General features: G+C 44.6%; 1 protein-coding gene across 4 annotated transcripts in view; it reads left to right on the plus strand.

Annotated features, from left to right (window-relative positions):
• The window catches only part of FRMPD1 (FERM and PDZ domain containing 1), a 149,824-nt gene that overhangs the window by 115,989 nt on the left and 13,048 nt on the right, over positions 1 to 20,787 (plus strand). For 2 of the 4 annotated variants that reach the window (XM_019794905.2, XM_019794906.2), the window contains exons 6-13: positions 5,210 to 5,344; positions 6,858 to 6,965; positions 10,759 to 10,854; positions 15,631 to 15,756; positions 16,614 to 16,733; positions 17,567 to 17,703; positions 19,108 to 19,234; positions 19,374 to 19,469. In XM_019794905.2, coding sequence (XP_019650464.2) covers positions 5,210 to 5,344; positions 6,858 to 6,965; positions 10,759 to 10,854; positions 15,631 to 15,756; positions 16,614 to 16,733; positions 17,567 to 17,703; positions 19,108 to 19,234; positions 19,374 to 19,469 — 945 coding nt within the window. The remainder of the gene's footprint in view (positions 1 to 5,209; positions 5,345 to 6,857; positions 6,966 to 10,758; positions 10,855 to 15,630; positions 15,757 to 16,613; positions 16,734 to 17,566; positions 17,704 to 19,107; positions 19,235 to 19,373; positions 19,470 to 20,787) is intronic. The other 2 variants (XM_002914940.4, XM_034664134.1) reach the window with 1 other exon arrangement.

Below are 20,787 nucleotides of genomic sequence, written 5' to 3' on the forward strand. Positions count from 1 at the left end.
GACGGCAGCCAGGCCGTGGGTGGGCAGGCAGTCAACATTGCCTGAAGACAGCCAATGCATCGGTCTGTGAACAGAGAGGTATGGATCGGTCCAGGTTTCCAGAACTTGTGGTCCAGCTAAGGAGAAAGATCTAGGATTATGCAGAGCAGAACGATGACAAAGGCACCAAACTACAAGTTTTAAGATAAGCTTGTGTGTTACGACTTTGGGCAAGTCATTAATTTTCAGTTTTCACTGCTGTAAAACAGTGATGATGCCAATACTTGTCTTGCCTCTCTAATGGGTTGTTATGAGGACCAAGTGAAGTACTAGATGTGAAAGTGTCTTGTCAGCCCTGCGGTTCATCACCAGGCAAGGTGTGGAATAGACGACACACTGAGAGGAAATAGCAATCCTAAATACCACAGGCCAAGGAGCCCTTTCTCTGTGATACAGGGAAAAGTATATAATCAAGTCCTAAGAGAAAGAACGACCAAGGAGGAAGAGTTGACAGAAAATTCTCATTCTGAGAGACTTTAATGCATACCTCTTAACCTTGGCCATATAAAGTTAAAAAAATAAATAGAGGCATGGAGAATTTTAGTAATGCATTTAATAATCTAATTGACCACATACCACTCTATCAAAAAAACTCAGTAAATTCTCCAAATAAACTATATAAGTCTCTTTTCCAGACTATAATGAAATAGAAATTAATAACTACCAAAAACTTAATTAAAACTTTCTAGCCATTTGGAAATAAAAATGCGATCTCCCAAGTAAAGATGCGGTCAGATAGAAAAGCAAAACCACCATTAAAGACTAGTTAGAAGAAAATTTAAAATTAGCAAGTGTGCTCTTTAAAATTTATGTGCAGTTAAAGCTATACTCAGAGTAAAATGTATAGCCTTAGGTGATTTAATTATTGAATAAGGAAATAGGTCAAGCGAATATTCAGTGCAAGAAGTTGTAAGGAAAGACTATAAAACAAACATAAAGCAGAATCAAGAAAATGATAAAAATTAAAATCTAAATGATGCTTTGGAAAACAAAAATTGTAAAGTTAATAAATAAATCCCAGGATTAGTTCTTTAAGGGGAAAAATAAGAAAAAAGGAAATCTGTAAGGAAAGGAAATAGGTGGACCCTATGTAAAGGAAAGTAGAATATTATGAAGGATGTAAACTTTTTTTTAATATAAAAAGAGATACAGACCATGTTCTTTGATGGGAAGACTGTTGTAATTACATTGGTTATTCTCATATTAATATATATTCTTACTGCAAATTCAAACTCCTGTTGGGACTTGTATTTGAATTTTGGCAAAGTTTATTGAAGTGAGACTTATAGCACAAGCAGGGGGAGTGGCAGGCAGAGGGAGAAGCAGGCCCCCACTGAGCAAGGAGCCTGATGCCCAGGACCCTGGGATCATGACGTGAGTCAAAGGCAGACGCTTAACCAACTGAGCCACCCAGGTGTCTTTTATCAAGAAAATCTTAAAAAAAAAAAAAAAAGTAATGCGGTGCCTGGGTGGCTCAGTCAGTTAAGTGGCCAACTCTTGATTTCAGCTCGGGTCATGATCTCAGGGTACTAGGATCGAGCCCTTTGTCAGGCTCTGCACTCAGTGGGAGAGTCTGCTTGAGGAAGTCTCTCTTTCCCTCTCTCCCTCCCCCCTGCACCCTCTCTCTCTCTCTCTCTCAAATAAATCTTTAAAAAAATTAAATTTTAAAATTTTAAAAAAGAGTAATGAGGATGGCCTTGATGTAACAGATTTTAAAACTAATAAAGCTAAAATAATTAAAGCAATATGATATCGATGAAATGGTTGAACATGTCAGTGTAATCAAACAGAAAGTCCTAGAATAGGTACTGATATAAGAATTTAGTATGTGGAAAATATGGTATCCCATATCACTGGAAGAAAAGATGATTATTCACAAAATCATATTAGGACATTTCTTTAAGTATTTGAAAAAAAAGTCACACCATTTGACGTGATAATTAAATATTAAAAAAATATTAGAATGTAGGCAATATGGATGAGTGTCTATCTGGCCATAGGTTATAGAAAGAATTCCTAACTATATAGGGAGTGGGGGGAAGCACAATGAACAAACAGCTATTTGATTATGTGAAAAAATTAAATTTCTCTGGTCCAAAAACTTCAGAACACTAAAAATCAAAGAAACTGTGTTCTCTTCTCATTTTTGGCAAGTACTGTTTTTTGTTTTTATTTCTTGGAAATAGAATGGGGGAAAAAACCCACCTAAATAGTGTTAAGATATTTGCCATAAATATGACAGACCAAATGTTTTATGGACGAATAAACGGAGATTCTTCTAAACAGAATTTGTCTATGGAAATTTGAAACCAATGTACAAAAAACAGTATACTGAAAGTTAATCAGTATAAATGGTTGTGCAGGTGGTAGGAGATTCTTTTTATTTAGCCGATTAGCATCTCAATGGAGAACATCTTAATCTTAATTAGGTGGGTTTTTTTCCCTGCTGTTTTCAAGAAATGAAAGCAAAACACTTGTTAAGTAAATAAGAGGGGAACAGCTTATGGTTGCATCCTTTTAAAAATGAAAAGTGTAGGGAGAGGAAAATTAACATGTTCCAGTAGGACTCCCGAGATTCCTCCGAGGTTCCCAAGCAGAGGGGGATGTGAATGCTGGGCTCCTGGGATCCTGCAGGGAAAGCTGATATTGGCCCATGTCCTGAGAAATGCCCTGAATGCTGTCCAGCCCACTCAGGCCTCTCATCAGGAGTTACAGGATCATAAGACGAATGATCATATACGTCTTGCTTCAGCAAGAATGCTCATCTTTGCCACAGCAGATTCTTAGAGTTCTCAAATGGCTTGAAATTGATTAGGAGTGATAAAATCCAAAATTGGGGGGGCAGGGCTTGACTGGCTCACATGGTGGGGCATGAGACTCTTTGTCTTAGGGTTGTGAGTTTGAGCCCCACGTTGGGTGTAGAGATTACCTAAAAATAAAAAAAATCTTTAAAAAGTAAAATAAAATCCAAAGTTGGAATAGTAATTACTGCTTCTGTAGGACATAAAATTTTATAGGGGAAAAATATATATATATATTAGCTAGTGCTGTATTTATATTCATGGTTTATAATACATTCTTATATTAACACTAATCTTTAATGTCTTATTAAATCTTCACCAAAAGAAAATCCTACAAGATAAATATATTTGTTATCCCCCTTTTACAGATAAGAATGCTGTGGCTTCACATGCCTGTGGTCTCACGTGCAGAAATCAGTGGAGCTGGGTTATTTTCCAGGTAGTCAGATTTCGGAGCCCACAGTCAAAAGCATTATGCTAGTCTACCTCCTTAAACCCTGCTGTCCGTATTTTTTAAATTGTTTTTTAAGGGGGGTGCAGAGGGGGAGAGAGAAAGAGAATCTTGAGCAGACTCCACTCCCAGCGTGGAGCCCAATGTGGGGCTCAGTCTCACAAACCTGAGATCATGACCTGAGCCAAAATCAAGAATCAGACGCTTAGCTGACTGAGCCACCCAGGCGCCTGAACCTGCCATCTTTATGAAATGATGTTGGCCAATCTAGGGCGGAGAGTAGTAAAAAAGATAGAACTTTCCAACTTGTCCCTTTCGGTGCCCTTTTAAGCATTAGCTCTTAGTTCAGCAAAGACATGCACAGAGAAAGTTTTTATCAGCTCATGTCCACTCTTCTCTGATGGATTAATTTAGAACCCAGGGAGAATCTAAATGTCCTAGAATAATGAGGAGCTCCTATTCTTTAAAGTGTCTCTTTTTAATATTAGATGGCTCAAGTGAGTGGTTTGCAACATGTTTTAGATGCCAAGGTATACAGATAGCAGAGCTTCTATTCAGTTATAAAAGCATAGGACCCACGGAGGGGCTTGGGGATTGGGCATTTCTATGACAGAGTGTGATTCTTTCTCAAAGAAGCTAGTTTCATGGTTGGGTGGTTCCAAATATGAAAGAGGCCCTTCTTCCCTGTGATTCCCACCAACTCGTGCTCATCAGGGCAAGTCTACCTTGTATGAAATAGATTGGCAAAGATTTGGAGCTGTGGCCTTCTCTTCTCCAGGCTCACAACTGTTCCATCAACTCTTCGTCATAAAATGCTTGTTATGTCTGAATCCTCACTTCTCCAATAGCTCTCTGAACAGATCCCAGTTTCATGGTGGCCTTCCCAAATGGTGGCGCCCAGAAAGGAATAGAGTTCCACCTGGGGTCAACTGGTGAGAGTACCCAGGGCACGGAGAGCGCACTTCTGACACCCACCAAAAATGCTAGGGAGGCCCAAGATGAGGTTAAGATTTAAGGAGGCCCGGTCACACTGTTGGCTTGGGTGAAACTTGCAGTTGACCAAAAACTGAGGCTGGGTTCCAGATGAATTGCTTCCAAGCCCCCATTCCCCATGATGTGCGATTAATTTCTTTTTTTTAATCTTCAGTGCCACACTGCACAGTAATCCCTGTCAAATCATGTTGCTCTGGCCCGGTGTTCTGGCATGCTGAGATTTGACAGTCAGGGAATTACAGAACTGAAGGGCGTACTTGTAGTCATCAGCTGTGCTCGTTCTCCCTTCCTGTCAGGGATCCACCTCTTCCTGTGCCTCCCCCGCTTCCTCCACTACCCGGCCAGTTACTTTTCTTTAGTCTGATCCAGCTCTGCGCCTCACTCTTGCAGGATTGCTGTCCCCAAGGCGAGAGAGAATAGCGGTTGCCCACCCCCCCGCCACAGATTCTTTTTTTCTCTGCATCTCTCCCTGTTCGGCCCCTGGTTTCTCATTCCTTTGAGTCTTTAGGGTAGTGACAGTTGCACCTGTCACTTTGACCCCTCACTTTACTCTGTTCCCTTCAGCTCTTGACAACCCTGCTCTCTTACACCCTCTTATGCTTGTTGTTAGGGATTTTTTGGCCTCTGGCCCATAGCTGCCCCTGCCCTTAAAGTTTCCCACACTCCTCTTTTAGATACCCAGTTCCTTTACCTTTCCTCCCAAATTTCTGCCGCCTGAGATCTGATGATAACTTGTAGCTCTGTGTCACTCACAGGTTTGGTGAGTACGCTTTCTCTGACTTCATCCAAGGCATTGCTAACCATCGTCGTTGGAGACTGAGCTAAAGGGAGCCTGAGTTGCTTAGTTAGAAATCAGGACAATTTTGAGCATAGGTCAACTAGTTTTGAATCCTCCTAATGGCTCTGCATCTGGCCTTCTCCACAGGGGGATTATAGGAGACCTTATCAAATACTTTGCAAGAATGAAGGAATACTACTATATCCACAAGACCCTGCCTTACCAATCTGGAATCCCATCTTCAAAAGAAAAATGAACTTAGTTGGCTCTGACTTATTCTTGGTAACTCCATATTGGTTATTAGTGATCAATGACTAAAAGCTCTCTGACCACCTCTTATCTTGAATTTTGCCAAGAAATAATGACAAGCTTACCAATATGTGTTTTCCTTCATCTTCCGTGTTCATTTTCTGGGAAACTTGATACTTAGCCGTCTTTAATCTCCTAATATTTCTTCCATTTCCTCTTCTGTGGATGGTGCCAACTGTTACGTATGATAATCTACTAGCCCCGAGAGTCACTGGCATAGGGTCTTGAACTCATTCAAAACTGTCTGATAGTTTTATCACCAATTTTGTGTTGTAACTTTATTTTTCCCCTTATTTCTTCCATTTTTTCTGACTGGAAAATCATTCTGCTTGAAGAAGAAAGCAAATTGATGTTAAGTAATTTCTGGAGTTGAGTGATTACCACACAGGTATACCTCTCCCCAGGCAACATTGTTATTTCCCCTGCTCCTTTTACTAAATTTTTAAAAAGCAAATTATATATTTGAGATACTGAATCATAGTCATGAACCCTATTCCACCAAGGCTCTAGTTACCTCTAAGATCAAGTTTATCTTGCATTAAAATTTCAGGGTCGCTTCTTCACTTCAGGTGCTTGATGACATTGGTCTGTTGATATGTGAGGCTATGAGCATTGTTTTCTGTAGTTTCTCTGATTGTTGTTATATCTCTTTTCCATCAGCTACCTAAGATGTGGTCCAGAGCTCCATCTTGAGACTCTTAACACATGTACCTTTCTAGAGCCTGGCCTAAAGGACTATCCAGACCAAGAAACATAGCGTGCCAGGCTGGGAATAACATATCAGGATTCCGTCTAGGAAATCACATCCTGTTGGTCTAGATCATGCAAGTTGCTGTTCATTGTGTCACAATTTAACTTCCTACGATCTAGACTAGGGGCTTCATCACATACTCATATCGACCTGTGATCACTCCTTCTACCTCTGGGGAAAGAGGGTACCACGCAAAAGATGAGAAGAACAAAGATGGGCCAAGGATAAATCACAGGGGTCAGAGCTTCAGGGAGCCCTGGAGTTATTTGGATCCAACTCTCACATTGTACATAGGAAAACTAAAGGTCAAAGAGGAGCCATAACTTTGCCAAAGTCACACAGTTATTTTGTTTTGATTTACACACACACACACACACACACACACACACACAACTGGTTTTCTTCCATAAGAATTTGTGTTTGAGGTAGTTCTCATAACAGTTGAGTAGCAGAACTTGGGTCTTCTTGTTCATAAGCCAGTTCTTGTCTTTGTCATACACAACCATTTTGCTACCATATTGAATCTTCGACTATTCTAAGACACATAAGAACATTGTCTGGGTTGGGATCCCTAGATGTTATGAAAAGAGATCTTTAGTGGGATGCTGTCCTTCTCTGTAGGTTTTAACTGAGGTCTCAACAGCTGTCAGAGTTTGTGCTTTTGTTTTTAAGAGATGAGAAGATGTGTAATGGCTTTTACAGAAGTCTAAAATGTGTCATGTTAATGTTTTGCAGGGAGTCCCCAAGTCGTCCTTCCTGACTGAGGAGAAGAGAGCCAGGCTAAAGACCAACCCCGTGAAGGTGCACTTCGCTGAGGAAGTGCTTGTCAGTGGACACAGCCAGGTGCGTCACTAGTCAGGAACTTGAAATTACTCTCCATGAAGCTGGCGAGCTGCCTCCTGGCACCTACCTCTTTGAGCCTCTGGATTCTTGCAGCACAGAGAGGCTACCAAGGGAGTATAGTAGGTTTGCTGGGGGCTCTGAGCACCCTCAGTAAGATGCCTGCAGACCATCGACAGGGAAAGCCAGGGAAAGAAGCATGGGGTGTGACTGTCTGTTATTTTGTGACTCCATTCTCTTGCCCATGAAATGTCAGTAGGTTCCAAATGCTAATTTCTCATTTTGAACCTTCAAACCTAGTGTTCCCTCTATATCGATAGCAGTGATGGTAGTGGTGGAGATTGGCTCCCCCCCCACACCCGAAGAACCCATTATGTGTTGAACTTCTATTATGTGAACCTAAACTTTTTGGGCACATTATCCTTAGTCATCACAATACCCTGCATGGGAGGTATTTTAACACAAGAGGAAGCAAAGGCTTAGAGAGTTTAAGAAATTAACCTCTGAGATCATATAGCAACAAAACATCCGAGCCCAGGTCTGTGTGATTTCAGTTCTTTTGTTTTCCACTGTAACATACTGTCTAGTCCTTTTTGATATGGAGACGTCCAGGATTGGGGGTTCAGAGGACAAATTTGTAAAGGGAGAGTATTAGCTGGAGTTTGATGTTTTTAAAGTGGACTCTTGGATTAAAGACTCATTTATTCATAGTGCACACATTTTCTTCCCAATGGTCTCAAACTGTTGCTGTTCTGAACTCAGCAATCAATATCAGACTTTGAAACTTTCAAGTCACAGCTTGTCTTTGTCTGGTCTTCTCGCTGTAGAGACCAGCAGGTGGGGCGTTGTGGCCATTTTAACGAAGGGTCCAGGCGATCTTGTTCACATCTGTAGAGTCCTTATTTTCTACCTTGCCTGCTACTTAACAGGCCACACCTTCATTAGACCTGAGAGTGGAAGGTGGATTTGTCCATGAAGGGGACAGTGGGAGGCCTAATGTGTTAGAAAAGACCCGACACCCTGTCACCTGGCCATGTTTGTGTTTCTGTGTGTCCATGTTTGTGGAAATGGATTGAACCTCTTTAGCAAATTAAATTTAGATTCGGTATGCATTTCTAAGAGTAATACACAGTGATGAGAAGTAGGGGATAGAACAGCTCAAAGGACAGGTAGAGAATAAGAGTTCTACAGATGTGAACCGGATTACCTGGATCCTGTGTTAAAATGGCTACCATCCCACACTCGCTGGTATTGTGAGGAGACCAAGTGAGGACAGGTTTTGACCTGAACTGGCTACAAACTGGTTCAGAGTTTTGGTAGGAGTGGGAGTTTAGAGAAAGAGGGCTCTAAAAAGGTATCTCTGGGGAGACTTGCAGGTCAGAGCGCCAGGTCTCTGTGTCAGCCACATAAGGCAGAGCCAGCAAAACCAGTGAGTTCCGCACTGTCACCTACCTATTCATCCTTTCATGAGTTTAAAAAATGATAAAATTGGAGCACCTGGGTGGCTCAGTTGGTTAAGCGTCCAACTCCTGGTTTCAGCTCAGGTCATGATCTCAGGGTTCTGGGGTCGGCCCTGCTTAGGTTCTGTCCACACTCAGTGGGGAGTCTGCTGGAGATTCTCTTTCTCCCTCTGCCCCTGCCCACATGCACTCCCTCCCTCTCTCTTTCTCTCTCTCTAAAATAAATAAATTAATCTTTTTAAAAGAAAAAAAAACAGGGGTGCTTGGGTAGCTCAGTTGTTAAGCGTCTGCCTTCGGCTCAGGTCATGATCCCAGGGTCCTGGGATCGAGCCTCGCATCGGGCTCCCTGCTCAGTGGGAAGCCCGCTTCTCCCTCTCCCGCTCCCCCTGCTTGTGTTCCCTCTCTTGCTGTGTCTCTCTCTGTCAAATATATAAAATCTTTAAAAAATTTTTTTAAAAATAAACAAACAAACGATGGTAAAATTGGTTGTTAACCTTTTCCCCTGAAAGCAGTTAAGGCCCCAGAAGAATTTAAAATAGTAAGCTAACATTTGCAAAATGCTTAACTTTGCTAACAGTTAAAGAAATGTGGAGGGAAATATGAAGAAGTGCCACTTTACACTTAGTAAATGAGCACAAATAAAGCAAAAAAAAAAAAATGTAAGGCCTGACGCTGACCAAGTAGCCACAGTCATGCACTAACCAGTGGCTTTGTAAATTGGTTTCATCTGTTTTTATGTCAGAGGGAAAAGACAAAACATAATGAATGCCATAAAAAAGTGGCCCAAGGATCACATTCCTATTAATTTAGTCTATAAAATAATTTAATGCAAAAATCCATGTGTTCAAAGATATCTATGGTACTAATATTTAAAAGAAAAAAATTTAAAAGAATGCTCAATGTCTAGGGCCAAGGAATGGTTAAATCCATTCCTGATATTTCAAACCAATAGAAGATTAGAAGTCCATTAAAATTACAAACATTAAAGCCCCAGGAAAAAGTGTATGAAATACGTGTTGAGTAAAAAATGAAGATAGAAATGGTGCATGCTCTATTATGGCCACTCTCTAAAAATGATTTACGGGGATAGATAAAAATTGGAAGAAGCCTTAGAGAAAAGTAAATGGTGGTAGTTATGTGATGCTGCTCTGGGTGTATTTTTTGGAAGTCCCAAGTAATAAAGTCCCAAGGAAGAAATTTTGCCCTTGGGAAATTCAAAGATGAAGGTCATTCTAAACACCCAAAACTGGAGAAGCGAGACAAGAACAGAGCAAGCAGTTTGCAGTCTGTCATCCCTGATTGTGAAGGAGCATTGTGATCTGAACATACCCCCCTTTTCCTTCATAAAACTACTGTTGTTGTTGTTTTTTAAGTCATAGAGAGTGATGAGTGTGAGTCTTCCCGAAAAGATACGAGTGCCCTTCTAGTTAGAAGATGCAAAATTCTCATCTGAGGCGGACTGTCCATTTTTTTGCAAAAAAAAATAGGCTTCTCTACCCAGGTGGGCTTTATACCTAAACTCTTTCCAGAGACTAAAGCTGGGGGAGTTTTAGCTCAAGTCTTGGGGACTCTAGAACTGCTTGCTCACTAATTCTGGAGGGCACCAACACCCAGGGCCCTCTTTATTTGCAGTTAAGCACTCAGAGGTCACTTTTATGAGAGCCAGCCCCGGGGGAATTCTCTAATTCTCTTGCCTTGCCCCACCCCAGGAATTCTGGCTGGCACGGGGTTACCAAACACACATCAGTCCTGTGCCTGCTTCCCAAAAAACCCTCCAGGAGTGGCAGAATCCCTTAGGAGATTCCATAAGTCTGGGGCGATGGTTGGAATGCGTGAAGGTGGAAGTAGCCCTCTGCCCTTTGGTGGCGCTTCGCTACAGGGAATACAGCTGGAAAATGGGGGGTTCCAAGGGAGCTTCCCACCCCCGTCAGCCCCCCCCACCAGGAAAGGCCCTCTGGGGTGAGTGTGCATGCTTGTCATCTGATTTATTAAACTGTATCCCATGAGGGTAGCAAGCAAAGGTATTGAAGTGGCAGCTGGTGGTTGTGAGACCTCATATGGGCTCATGCGGTGCCATCAGGATGATGCCACAGGCCCACTCTTCTCCACCTCTCATGTCTGACGCTTGTAGTGGATATCCCCGGAACATGGCATGCCTGTGTCTGTGTGGCATCAACCTGGTCCATTGGAGAAGTCTCCAGATGCCAGGAATCAGCCCACGACATGGTGAGGAGGTCAGGGAGGATCCTGCTCTCCACACTGGATGGGGCCAGGGGAGCTGAGGAAAGGAAAGCGGAAGGAAAGGCCAGTTTCAACACCACTCTTGTATTTTCCAGGGTAATTCTCTGCTGTGCATGCCCAACGTGCTCAAGCTGTACTTGGAGAACGGACAGACCAAAGCTTTCAAGTTTGAGGCAAACACGACTGTGAAGGTATTAAGAGTAAACTTGAGTCCCTCTCCCAGTGAGAATTTGCTGGCTCCCAGGACCCCCAGGCATCGTGCCCTGCAGCTGCCTTGGTCCTCCTACAACCGTTATGGGCTGGGGACCTGCAATAACCCAAGCTCTGTGTTACCTCTTAGTTGTACAACCACCCAGCAAGATGTGTTTTATCACCATCTTCCAGGGTAGGAAATCAGGGCTCAGAGGAATGAAGTACCCAAGGCCTCTGACAGCTTCTAATCCTTCATTCACCCTTACCACTGGGCTCCCTGACTCTTGTATGTGACTCCACCGGCTCCCCAAAAGACCGGTGCAGCTAAAAACTCAAGCAAGATGTCAGGGCAGGTCCAAGATCTGCATGTTCTGTTCTGGGTTGAAGACAGTTCAGCTTATACCTAACAGGTTCCTCCGTAGGAGGGAGCTGCTGCAGGGGTGAGGGTACAGACTAGGTAAAGGGCGGTTTTGTCTTCCAGAAGCTTGCCATCTAGTTGCGGGAGGATAGACATTCACGGAGCGCCCGAGAGTCCAGGGCAGGGTGAAATAAGGGCTGCAAAGAGAGGGACCAGGAAGCGCTCTGCATGCAGGGGAATGAGCACCGTCTGCTCCTTCCTGTCAGTACGGCAGAGGAGGCTTTGCAAGAAAAGCTGGACCTGAGCTGAGCTTTGAGGGCCACAGAATTCAATAAGGACAAGTGGGGGACAGGGCTGTTGGTGGGGGTTCAGGGCGCACATCAGTCTGAGGAAGTCACATGGACTAATGCAGAGAGCCAGGAAGGCAAGCGTTGCCCAGGGAGTAGTGATCCATCCAGCGGAACGGGAGCACAGGCCATTTTCTCGTGGGAGGAGCGGGAGATGGCCCAGGCTGGCTGTGGAGCGCGCTGCGTGACGGGAGAGAGAGGTTGGATTTTATTCACAGACGGCAGGGAGTGGCACGACAGCTTCTGAACAAGGGAGTAGATGGTGTTCGAGTGAGGCTCTGGTGAAGAAGCAAATAAAGGGGGTTCAGGTGGGCCAGTGCAGCCGTAGGTGATGGACAGTAGCCGAGACACACACTCTTGCACACACACACACACACACATGCACACAGCCCGTGTTCCTCTCTGTCACTTTCCTTTGGCAATTCCTAGAGCTGCTCCAAATGCCCTATCCCATTCTTGCCCCAGCATGACTCAGGAGAAGCTGGAGAAAGCCTCTCTGAACCCGGGAAGCCCTTGCTCAGAGAAGGAAGAGGGAGGAATGGATTTGTTAAGTGTTTACTACAGGCCTGCTCCCCCAGTAACCTTGTGAAGTGATGAGTGTTCTCTACCATTTTGTAGATGAGAACACAGGCCCAAGAGACCTCCAGATTGTCAAGGTCAGCTAGCTCGTAACCGGCTTCAAACTTGGTCTGTTTCTGAACCCTGCCCTGGTGCTTGCCACACTACCATTCTGCACCAAAGTTTTGCAAATGAATTAGACAAGGTTTCTACCTCTGCCATCTTTGATCCAAGTGCCTTGGGATGAAAGGCCTGATTTATTTAAAGTGAGCCCCACTTTGTGGACGAGAAGACTTTGAGAGGATTTACAATAAAAGCATACACCACAGGGGATAATTAGCTCCCAGATGATAGACAGAGTTGGGGAAATGAGCAAGGTTTTAGCTGGTATAATACTGGTTAATTGTACTTATCTGTAGTAACCAAATTTTTAAAAGTAAATCTTTTAGCTCTTTATGACAGAGGGGGTCAAAAAAAGGAAAAATCACTGTCTGTTCAGATTGACTTTTCTTCCCTTCTCCCTTACCAAAGGAAGCAAAGTTCTTGCAGTAGAAAACCTCCTTTCTCTGACTCAAGAAAAATATTATGTCATTCGACCCAGTGAGCAATTGTGTGCCTACAAAGCTGTCAGGGACTCAGCACTCAATTACCCAGGGTCACACCCAAAGGGACCCCAGAGCCTCGGGCTGGGGCTGGGGAAGGTGGGGGACCCGGGGATAACTCACTGTGCACTGAGAAAAGTGCAATGTGCTCAGGATCATGAAAGTGGGATGTGAAAACGGTATGCTGAGGCCTCGGGGCTCAGAGAGCTGCCAGCTGGTGAACAAGCAAAAGCCTCCAGGGAAGCCAACTTGGAAAGATGGGCGGACTGTTGACAGGAACAGGCCCTGTGTGGCATGTGAAGACAGCATCCCAGGCCTGGGGAATGGCACCAACAGAGACCCAAAGATGGGAATGTTTGACAGGAGAAGAGGGCTTGTCCACTCTGGAAGACAGGATGGATGTTCCTCAAAAAGTTGAAAATAGAGCTACCCTACAACCCAGCAATTGCCCTGCTGGGTATTTACCCCAAAGATACAAATGTAGTGATCTGAAGGGACACCTGCACCCCAGTGTTCATAGCAGCAATGTCCACAATAGCCAAACTATGGAAAGAGCCCAGATGTCCATCGACAGATGAATGGATCAAGGAGATGTGGTTCATGTATACAACAGAATACTACTCAGCCATCAGAAAGGATGAATACTGAAGATTTGCACTGACACGGATGGAGCTAGAGGGTATTATGCTAAGCGAAATAAGTCAATTGGAGAAAGACAATTATCATATGATCTCACTGATATGTGGAATTTAAGAAACAAAACAGAGGATCATAGGAGAGGGAAGGGGAAAATGAAACAAAACCAAACCAGAGAGGGAGACAAACCGTAAGAGACTCTTAAGCAGAGGAAACAAACTGAGGGTTGCTGGAGGGGAGGGGTGTGTGGGGATGGGGTAACTGGGTGATGGATGTTAAGGAGGGCATGTGATGTAATGAGCACTGGGTGTTATATAACACTGATGAATTACTGACCTCTACCTCTGAAACTAATAATACATTATATGTTAATTAATTGAATTTAAATTTTAAAAAGGAAAAAGAGGGCTTGCGAGCACAGTGCATCGGAAGAGGCAGCAGCAGATCAAGTGGGAGCAGTGGACTGGCACTTGATGCTGGAGAGCTTTGAGTGTGAAGCTGAGGAGTTCGGATTTGGGCTAGCAGGCCATGGGGGTCCCTGACTATTCTTGAGCGAGGGAGTGCAATCAGGACACAGTCCATCCTAGGCTTAGCAACTTCCTGTAGAGCAGGGGTCAGCACACTTTTTCTGTAAAGGGTCAGATAGTAACTATTTCAGGTTTTACAGGCTGTAGGGTCTCGGTCACAGTTCCTCAACTCTGCCATTATAGCAGATGGACACGGCTGTGCTCTCATAGGACTGGAACTACAGAAGCAAGCAGTGGGCTGAATCTGACCTATGGGCTGCGGTGTTCCAACCCCTGTTCTAGATGCAAGATGGAGGTCAGATGGGTAGTAGTACAAAGTGGAGAAATGGGTGAGCTCAAGCCACGGTAGACATGGGAAGATGGAGTGGGGGACAGAGTCAGGAGACGGGCTCTCCATCAAGGCCAGTGCAAAGCAGGCATGAGATAATGCTGAGTTCCAGAAGCAGACAGATTCTTCAGGACGTAGTCACTGGTGAGTTATGGAGGGTGATAGAGCAGGCAGAAAGAGGATTCACACCGGGGGTCATGAGGAGCAGGTAGCCCCTGAAAGTTTGGCCCTTACTAAACCTGAACTTCTGGCAGGACATCTCTGATGAGTCTGTGATGATTATTTATTCACTGAGTGAAAGTTTACTGAACGCCTTTGAATGCCAGGCTCTGGAGCACAAGACAGGCAATGTTCATATTCTCAGGAGTTTACCATCTAGTGGGGGAAAGACAGTAAGCCAGAAGACAGCTATTAGCAGCTAGCATGTATTGAACTTGCCATCCACTAGATACTGTTCTGAGTGCCTTAACTGGGGAAATTCATACACAACAGCCCCATGAGATAAGTGTTGTTATTACCATTTTACAAATGGAAACACTGAGGCATCGAGGGTATAAGGAATTTAACAAGGGACACACAGCTAGCTGTGATGGTCTGGGTCTAGAACCCATTCACTTAACCTTACTGTCTCTTACTAAAGAATATAGCTTTATTGAAGCACATAATATTAAATATCAATGACAGAAATGAACAGGACCCTGAGACAGAGAATGGCCGGAGCAATCACATTTAGATAGTGAGCAGAGAAGGCCTCTTTGAAGGGAGGGAAACAACCTTGTGAAGAGTAATGGGAAAAGTGTGCCAGGCAGAGAGCAGCATGTGCAAATGCCCTGTGGCAGCAAGGACTGTGTGATGACAAAAGGCCGCTATAGTGAAGGAGGGGAGTGTGGCATGGCAACTCTAATAGCATAGCCCTAATGATCGTTCCACGCTATCAGCCACTCTGAGACATAGGCATCATTACCCCCCATTTTGCAGGAAGAAACTGAGGTTGAGAAATGTTAGATTGATGTCCCAGTTGCAGCAGGGGTAGGTGGTGGGTTTCTGTCTGGTTAGCAGTTGAAGATGCAGACCCCAGCAAGAGGATGATTCCAGAGACCCTGAAGAGAGGCATAAGCCCCCAGTGCATGGCTTCAGCCTTCCAATCGAGCAAGACAGGATGGCTGTACGGGGGTGCTGGAGCCCCGAGGCGAGGATAGCTGTGGGTGGAGGGCAACGAGGGGCGATGAGAAGTCCCACCTGCAACCTAGGAAGGTTCGGCTGCCTATGTTGGCAGTGGACCCATCAGCACAGGCATTTTTTCTCCCTGGCGACACTGAGGAGCAGAGAGAAGGTCAAAGAGGTCCTCCCTGCTCTGGGCCTGAGCTTGAGGGCCAGCCTGCCCCTCGGGTGACCCTCCTGCCTCTCTGTGCCTGGCAGGACATCATCCTCACTGTGAAGGAGAAGCTGTCCATCCGCAGCATGGAGTACTTTGCACTGGCCCTGGAGGAGCAGTACAATATCTCACGGCTGCACCTGCTGCACGAGGAGGAACTCATCCAGCAGGTACACCTGTTCCCCATCGTGAGGAGGTCTGGGCTGGGCAAGCCACACACCTCACCCAGAACCTTCGGGGTTAGGGCTCAGCACATGTGCAGTTTTGACGCACTTTCTTGTGCCCTCACTCAGCCTGGGGATGACAGGGCGAGAATCAGGACTGATTTTCATATGATGTATGTGGGGTCCCATTTTGTGGATGTGGAGACAGTGACTTAGAGAAGGTGACTTACTGGAGGTAACGAAACCAGTAGAGCCCCACCTTTTACTTCCAGCTCTGATGATCTTTGAGAAGTCAGGGAAGCATTTGTTGCTGAGTCTAAGCTCTTTTTGGAGACTTACCCCTGAGCTGGTCCCTGATGGATGGACAGGGCACAGTCTGTCTGTAGCCCTCAGTCTTTCAGCCATTCAGTGATTTGTTGTATCAACTTTTTAACACTTCTATTTCATTAGCATGGAAAAAGAAAATCAAATGAAATCCCCAAGATAGTTGAAGTAGAAAAAAAATGAGGGGCATAATATAATAACAATGTATACTAGGCTATTATTTGTGGAAAAGAAAATACACACAGGTAGAAGCATATATACACGCAGACTGTCTCTGAAAGGGCAGCTAAGAAATTGCAAGCAGATTTCTTTTGGAAAAGGGAACAGTTTGACGGGGTCAGTGGGAAACTTTGCTCTTTTGAGCCTTTTACATCGTATACCCATGGGAAAGTCAGCAGCAAAGGTCGGCAGCAGTCTTGGGAAGCACTAAAATTGAAATCTATGGGGACTTTCTTCTTATTATTTCAAGTTGCTTTGTGCAATAGCTGGGAGAATAAAGGCAGTGAGAAGATTAACTGTATCTCCCTTCCCCATTGCAGGTGGTAGAAAGGGAGGAGTCACATGACTATCGCTGCCTCTTCAGGGTGTGTTTTGTTCCCAAGGACCCCCTGGACCTCTTGAAAGAAGACCCTGTGGCCTTTGAATACCTCTATCTGCAGGTGACTGGACCTGCTCTTCCTAAAATGACAGTGGTCGTTCTCAAAGATGGCACATTGGGTTATTTTGAACACGAGCTTAAGGCAATTAAGCAACTCCCTGGTAGGAATTATCTTTATCCAAAGGAGAAGTGGCCTGATTATCCCCTGGCAATTTCCCTTTCTGTCACTGCGTTGCTATGTTAGGAGATTTGCTATGTATTAGTGAAATTTAGGCTTAGCCTCAAGCCTGTGGATGATACATTTTCTACTGCTATTTAGAGTTATGGTTTTTATGGCTACGAGGGGCTTAGTGCTTCAAAGCCTTATTTTAGAAATGATGGAACTGAGTCTTGGGATGGTCACATGATCTGCCTGGGTCATGCATTTGGTGGCGGAGCCAAAACTGGTTACTTGGCCCCTAGCCTGGTGTTCGCCCTTCTTTGCCTGCTCGGGTGAGATTTATCATGTTGTTTTTATACTGATGAAAAAGAATCATTTGGGAGGCGTGACCATTTTACAGATGAGGTAACTCAAACCAGGTGGATTAACTTGCCCAAATCTCACAGAAATGGTGACAGCAAAGAACAACACTAGTTTATAGTTGTATAATGCTGTGTCCCGGTGCCTGCTGTCATATGTTACCTAACTGAAACCTCACAGAGACTGCGGAAGGTAGACTTGACTATCCTCATTTAGCAACGAGAAGGCGCCAATGTTCAGAATCTTAGTGAGTTAACCAAGGTCACATGGCCAGGAGTTGGCAGAGCCGGGTCTCAAAGCCTTTCTCCTGAAAGAACTAGGAACACACTCCATCTATTCTCGTCTCCCAATTCCTCTGATGTAATCTCTTCTAGAGCTGCAGTGATGTGCTCCAGGAGCGCTTTGCTGTAGAAATGAAATGTAGCTCTGCGCTCCGACTCGCAGCCCTGCACATCCAGGAGCGGATCTACGCATGTGCTCAGCCACAGAAGATCTCTTTGAAGTACATAGAGTGAGTAGCAGGGGACTTGTAGGTCCCATCAACAGCAGCTGTGTTGCATTTATAACTTGGCTGGCCCCTGGCCAGGATGGCCAGATTCCACAGAAAGCTGATACTCACCTACCTACCCGTCCGTCTGTCCATTGTCTTTCCATCCATTTCCCTCCCACTGCCTCTGACCCAACCCAGGCCCCCCAGATGTCAGAATCTGGCTGCGCCCTCTGGGGCAGAAGCCAACAGCAGATGGAATGACACAGGATCCCTTTGTATATTCCCAGTTCCTGAGAGAATGTCTTGGGAAATCAGTTGACAAAATCAGTGTAAAGCTCTTCTGAGGGCAGAAATGCCTTGGAAATTAATTTTGTGTGAGCCACTTGTGTTGCATTATATTCCTATTAGGGCAGTTTCAAGTCCTGGGATTCCAACACCTCCTTATTCTTAGCCTAAATTTTCATTTTGCTCTGGGCAGCATCACCCAGGTTTGTTAACCCACTCACCAAATCTCAGCTCTGTCCTGTCTGGACATCAAAATCCATCACAGAATCATATGTAAAAAATAAAACAGATTCTTGGTCCTGTTCCTCAAATATTGGATCAAATCTCCAGGGAGTGGGACCTGAGAATCTATGTTTTTAACCAATTTCTTGGGGGAATTTTGAGGCTGTTAGGCTGGTACCATTCTGAAGCATGACTCAGGGATTCACAGGTGCTCTGTGTTGCCTTGTGAGAGTATGTTATACATGTGTGATCATTATTTCTCACCCACATTGTAGGAAAAAGAAGATTGAGATCTGTTCTGATTAATAGAATATCATACGACACCGGGACACCTGAGTGGCTCAGTCGGTTAAGCAATCTGCCTTCAGCTCAGATCATGATTCTGGGATCCTGGGATTGAGCCCTGAGTTGGGCTCCCTGCTCAGCGGGGAGTCTGCTTCTCCCTCTGACCCTCTCCCCCTCCTTTGTGCTCCATTGCTTGCATGTGCTCTCTCTCTCAAATAAATAAATAAATAAAATCTTTAAAAAATAAAATCTTAAAAAAATCATACCACACAAAAAGTAATCAGCTTCCAGAAAGATAGGTGGGGTTTAATTCCTGAATGGCTGTGGTTTTTATGGAGAGAGTGTGTGTGTATTAAATATATATAAATACGTGAAATTTATAAATTTTATGTATATTTACACATACATATATATATATGTATGTATATATCTTCTGTTGAGAAGGAAGCTCACGTGTGTGTGTGTGTGTGTGTGTGTGTGTGTGTGTGTGTGTGTATGTATATATCTTCTGTTGAGAAAGAAGCTCTTGATTGCAGTGTTCTGGGAACACTCGGTTCCTGAGTCAAATGTAATTCTGCTCTTCATTAGAGCCAAGTATACTGTAAAAACGGTGTCTCCGATATCTCATGGCAGGAAGGACTGGGGAATAGAGAACTTTATATCTCCAACTTTACTCCGAAACATGAAAGGCAAAGACATCAAGAAAGCCATTAGCTTCCACATGAAGAGGAACCAGAATTTGCTGGAACCCCGACAAAAGGTAATGTCGTGGCTTCTGCCAACACCAAGCCTGCCCCCACCCCCAGCTGTCTATTGTGAAACCTCAGGGAAAGCATTTTCAGTACTGTGTGGATTCTAGGCAAGCAAATAACTCTAAGTCTTTTTCCCCCCTATTTAAGCAACTTATTTCTGCTGCCCAGCTACGTTTAAATTATCTGCAGATCCTTGGGGAACTCAAGACATATGGTGGAAAAATCTTTAATGCTACTCTAATGGTACGTATTCTAGAAATGTGGACCCCCTACTTTTATGAGAGACTGCAGAGGTCCTCTGAAGATCAGTGTATCTTTCAGCCTAAAATTCCTGAGCACCCTGTTATGTACTAGAATTTGGGAAGCAAAATATTACATCATCAGGGAGTGTTTATCATGCTTGGTGCCAGCCCCGTGACAGATGCTGGGGGAGGCAGAACTCAATAAGACATGATTCCCACCCTCAAACAATGAAACAAAGTACCCAATAGACCAAGTGAGGCCATGAGAAAGGAGCCGGACTGTTGCCGTGGAGTTTGAAGATGGAGGACAGCCCTGCCAGCTTTGGGTTGAGTATGGGAGGGGGAAGGTTGGATTTGGCCAGATTTCAGTATGGAAGAAAGGGCATTCTGAGGGAAGGAAAATGTACGTACACGGTTTACTCTGGCGCTTTGGGTATATGGAGGCCAAGAGGAAGAACGGGAAATCATGAAAGAAAGATGAGAATGTTAGATTCACTGCCAGGCTGGAGTCCTGATTGTTCAGAAGGGAAGAACCGAGGGTGGATCTGAGAAGGGAAAAGCAAAGCGAAAGAGCCTCTGCTGTGGTACTCCTTCCTCCCCCAGCTTGCTTTCTGGAGCCTAGGCCTGGAGCTCTGTGCTTTTCAGCAGTCCGTGACTGGGGGGCTGTGGCTTACAGGGACTCTCCCTCACCGCACTGTTCAGACAGCCCCAGAACCCTCCAGCAAAAAACCAGACAATTGGCCCATTACAGGGTTTTTTTTAACATATTAACAAAGCTCCTTTCAGTGTGTATTTGGTGTGCTTCTCATTTACAGCGATGGGTCAGTTTAATCAGATTGCTGACCTACCACCGTAGATGGAAAAAGAGAATCAATGTTTGGAGAGAAAGGAAGAGCGTCAGATAGTTAGGGGAAGGGAAAAATAGTTGAGTCTTTGTACAGGTGGGTGACAAAAAGGTGGAAGAGACTAGATCACAGAAAGGAAGGCTTGAAGGTACAAGAAAAACTTCCACTATTCCCACGGGCTAATCCTGTCCTCTCCCAGCTGTCAAGTTCCAGTCCCCAGCCTCCCTTGACTTTTCCTATCTAAGGTGAGAACTGGTAATGGGAGACGCCAGCCACACTGAACTGGCTCTTGGTGCTTGCTGNCGGTGCTTGCTGGGCATGCGGGGCTACCAACGTAGATAAATACTAACTCTGTTGTCAGGGAGCTTAATGTGATTTCGGCACTTGGATACGAATAATTACAGTGAGAAGTGGCAGCTCAGTGCTCTCAGAGCAGTACAGAGGCTGTGGTGTGGGAACAACACGGGGCGGGGG

The sequence above is a fragment of the Ailuropoda melanoleuca genome, chromosome 7 (assembly GCF_002007445.2).
Source record: "Ailuropoda melanoleuca isolate Jingjing chromosome 7, ASM200744v2, whole genome shotgun sequence".
In the NCBI taxonomy this organism is placed as follows: domain Eukaryota; kingdom Metazoa; phylum Chordata; class Mammalia; order Carnivora; family Ursidae; genus Ailuropoda; species Ailuropoda melanoleuca.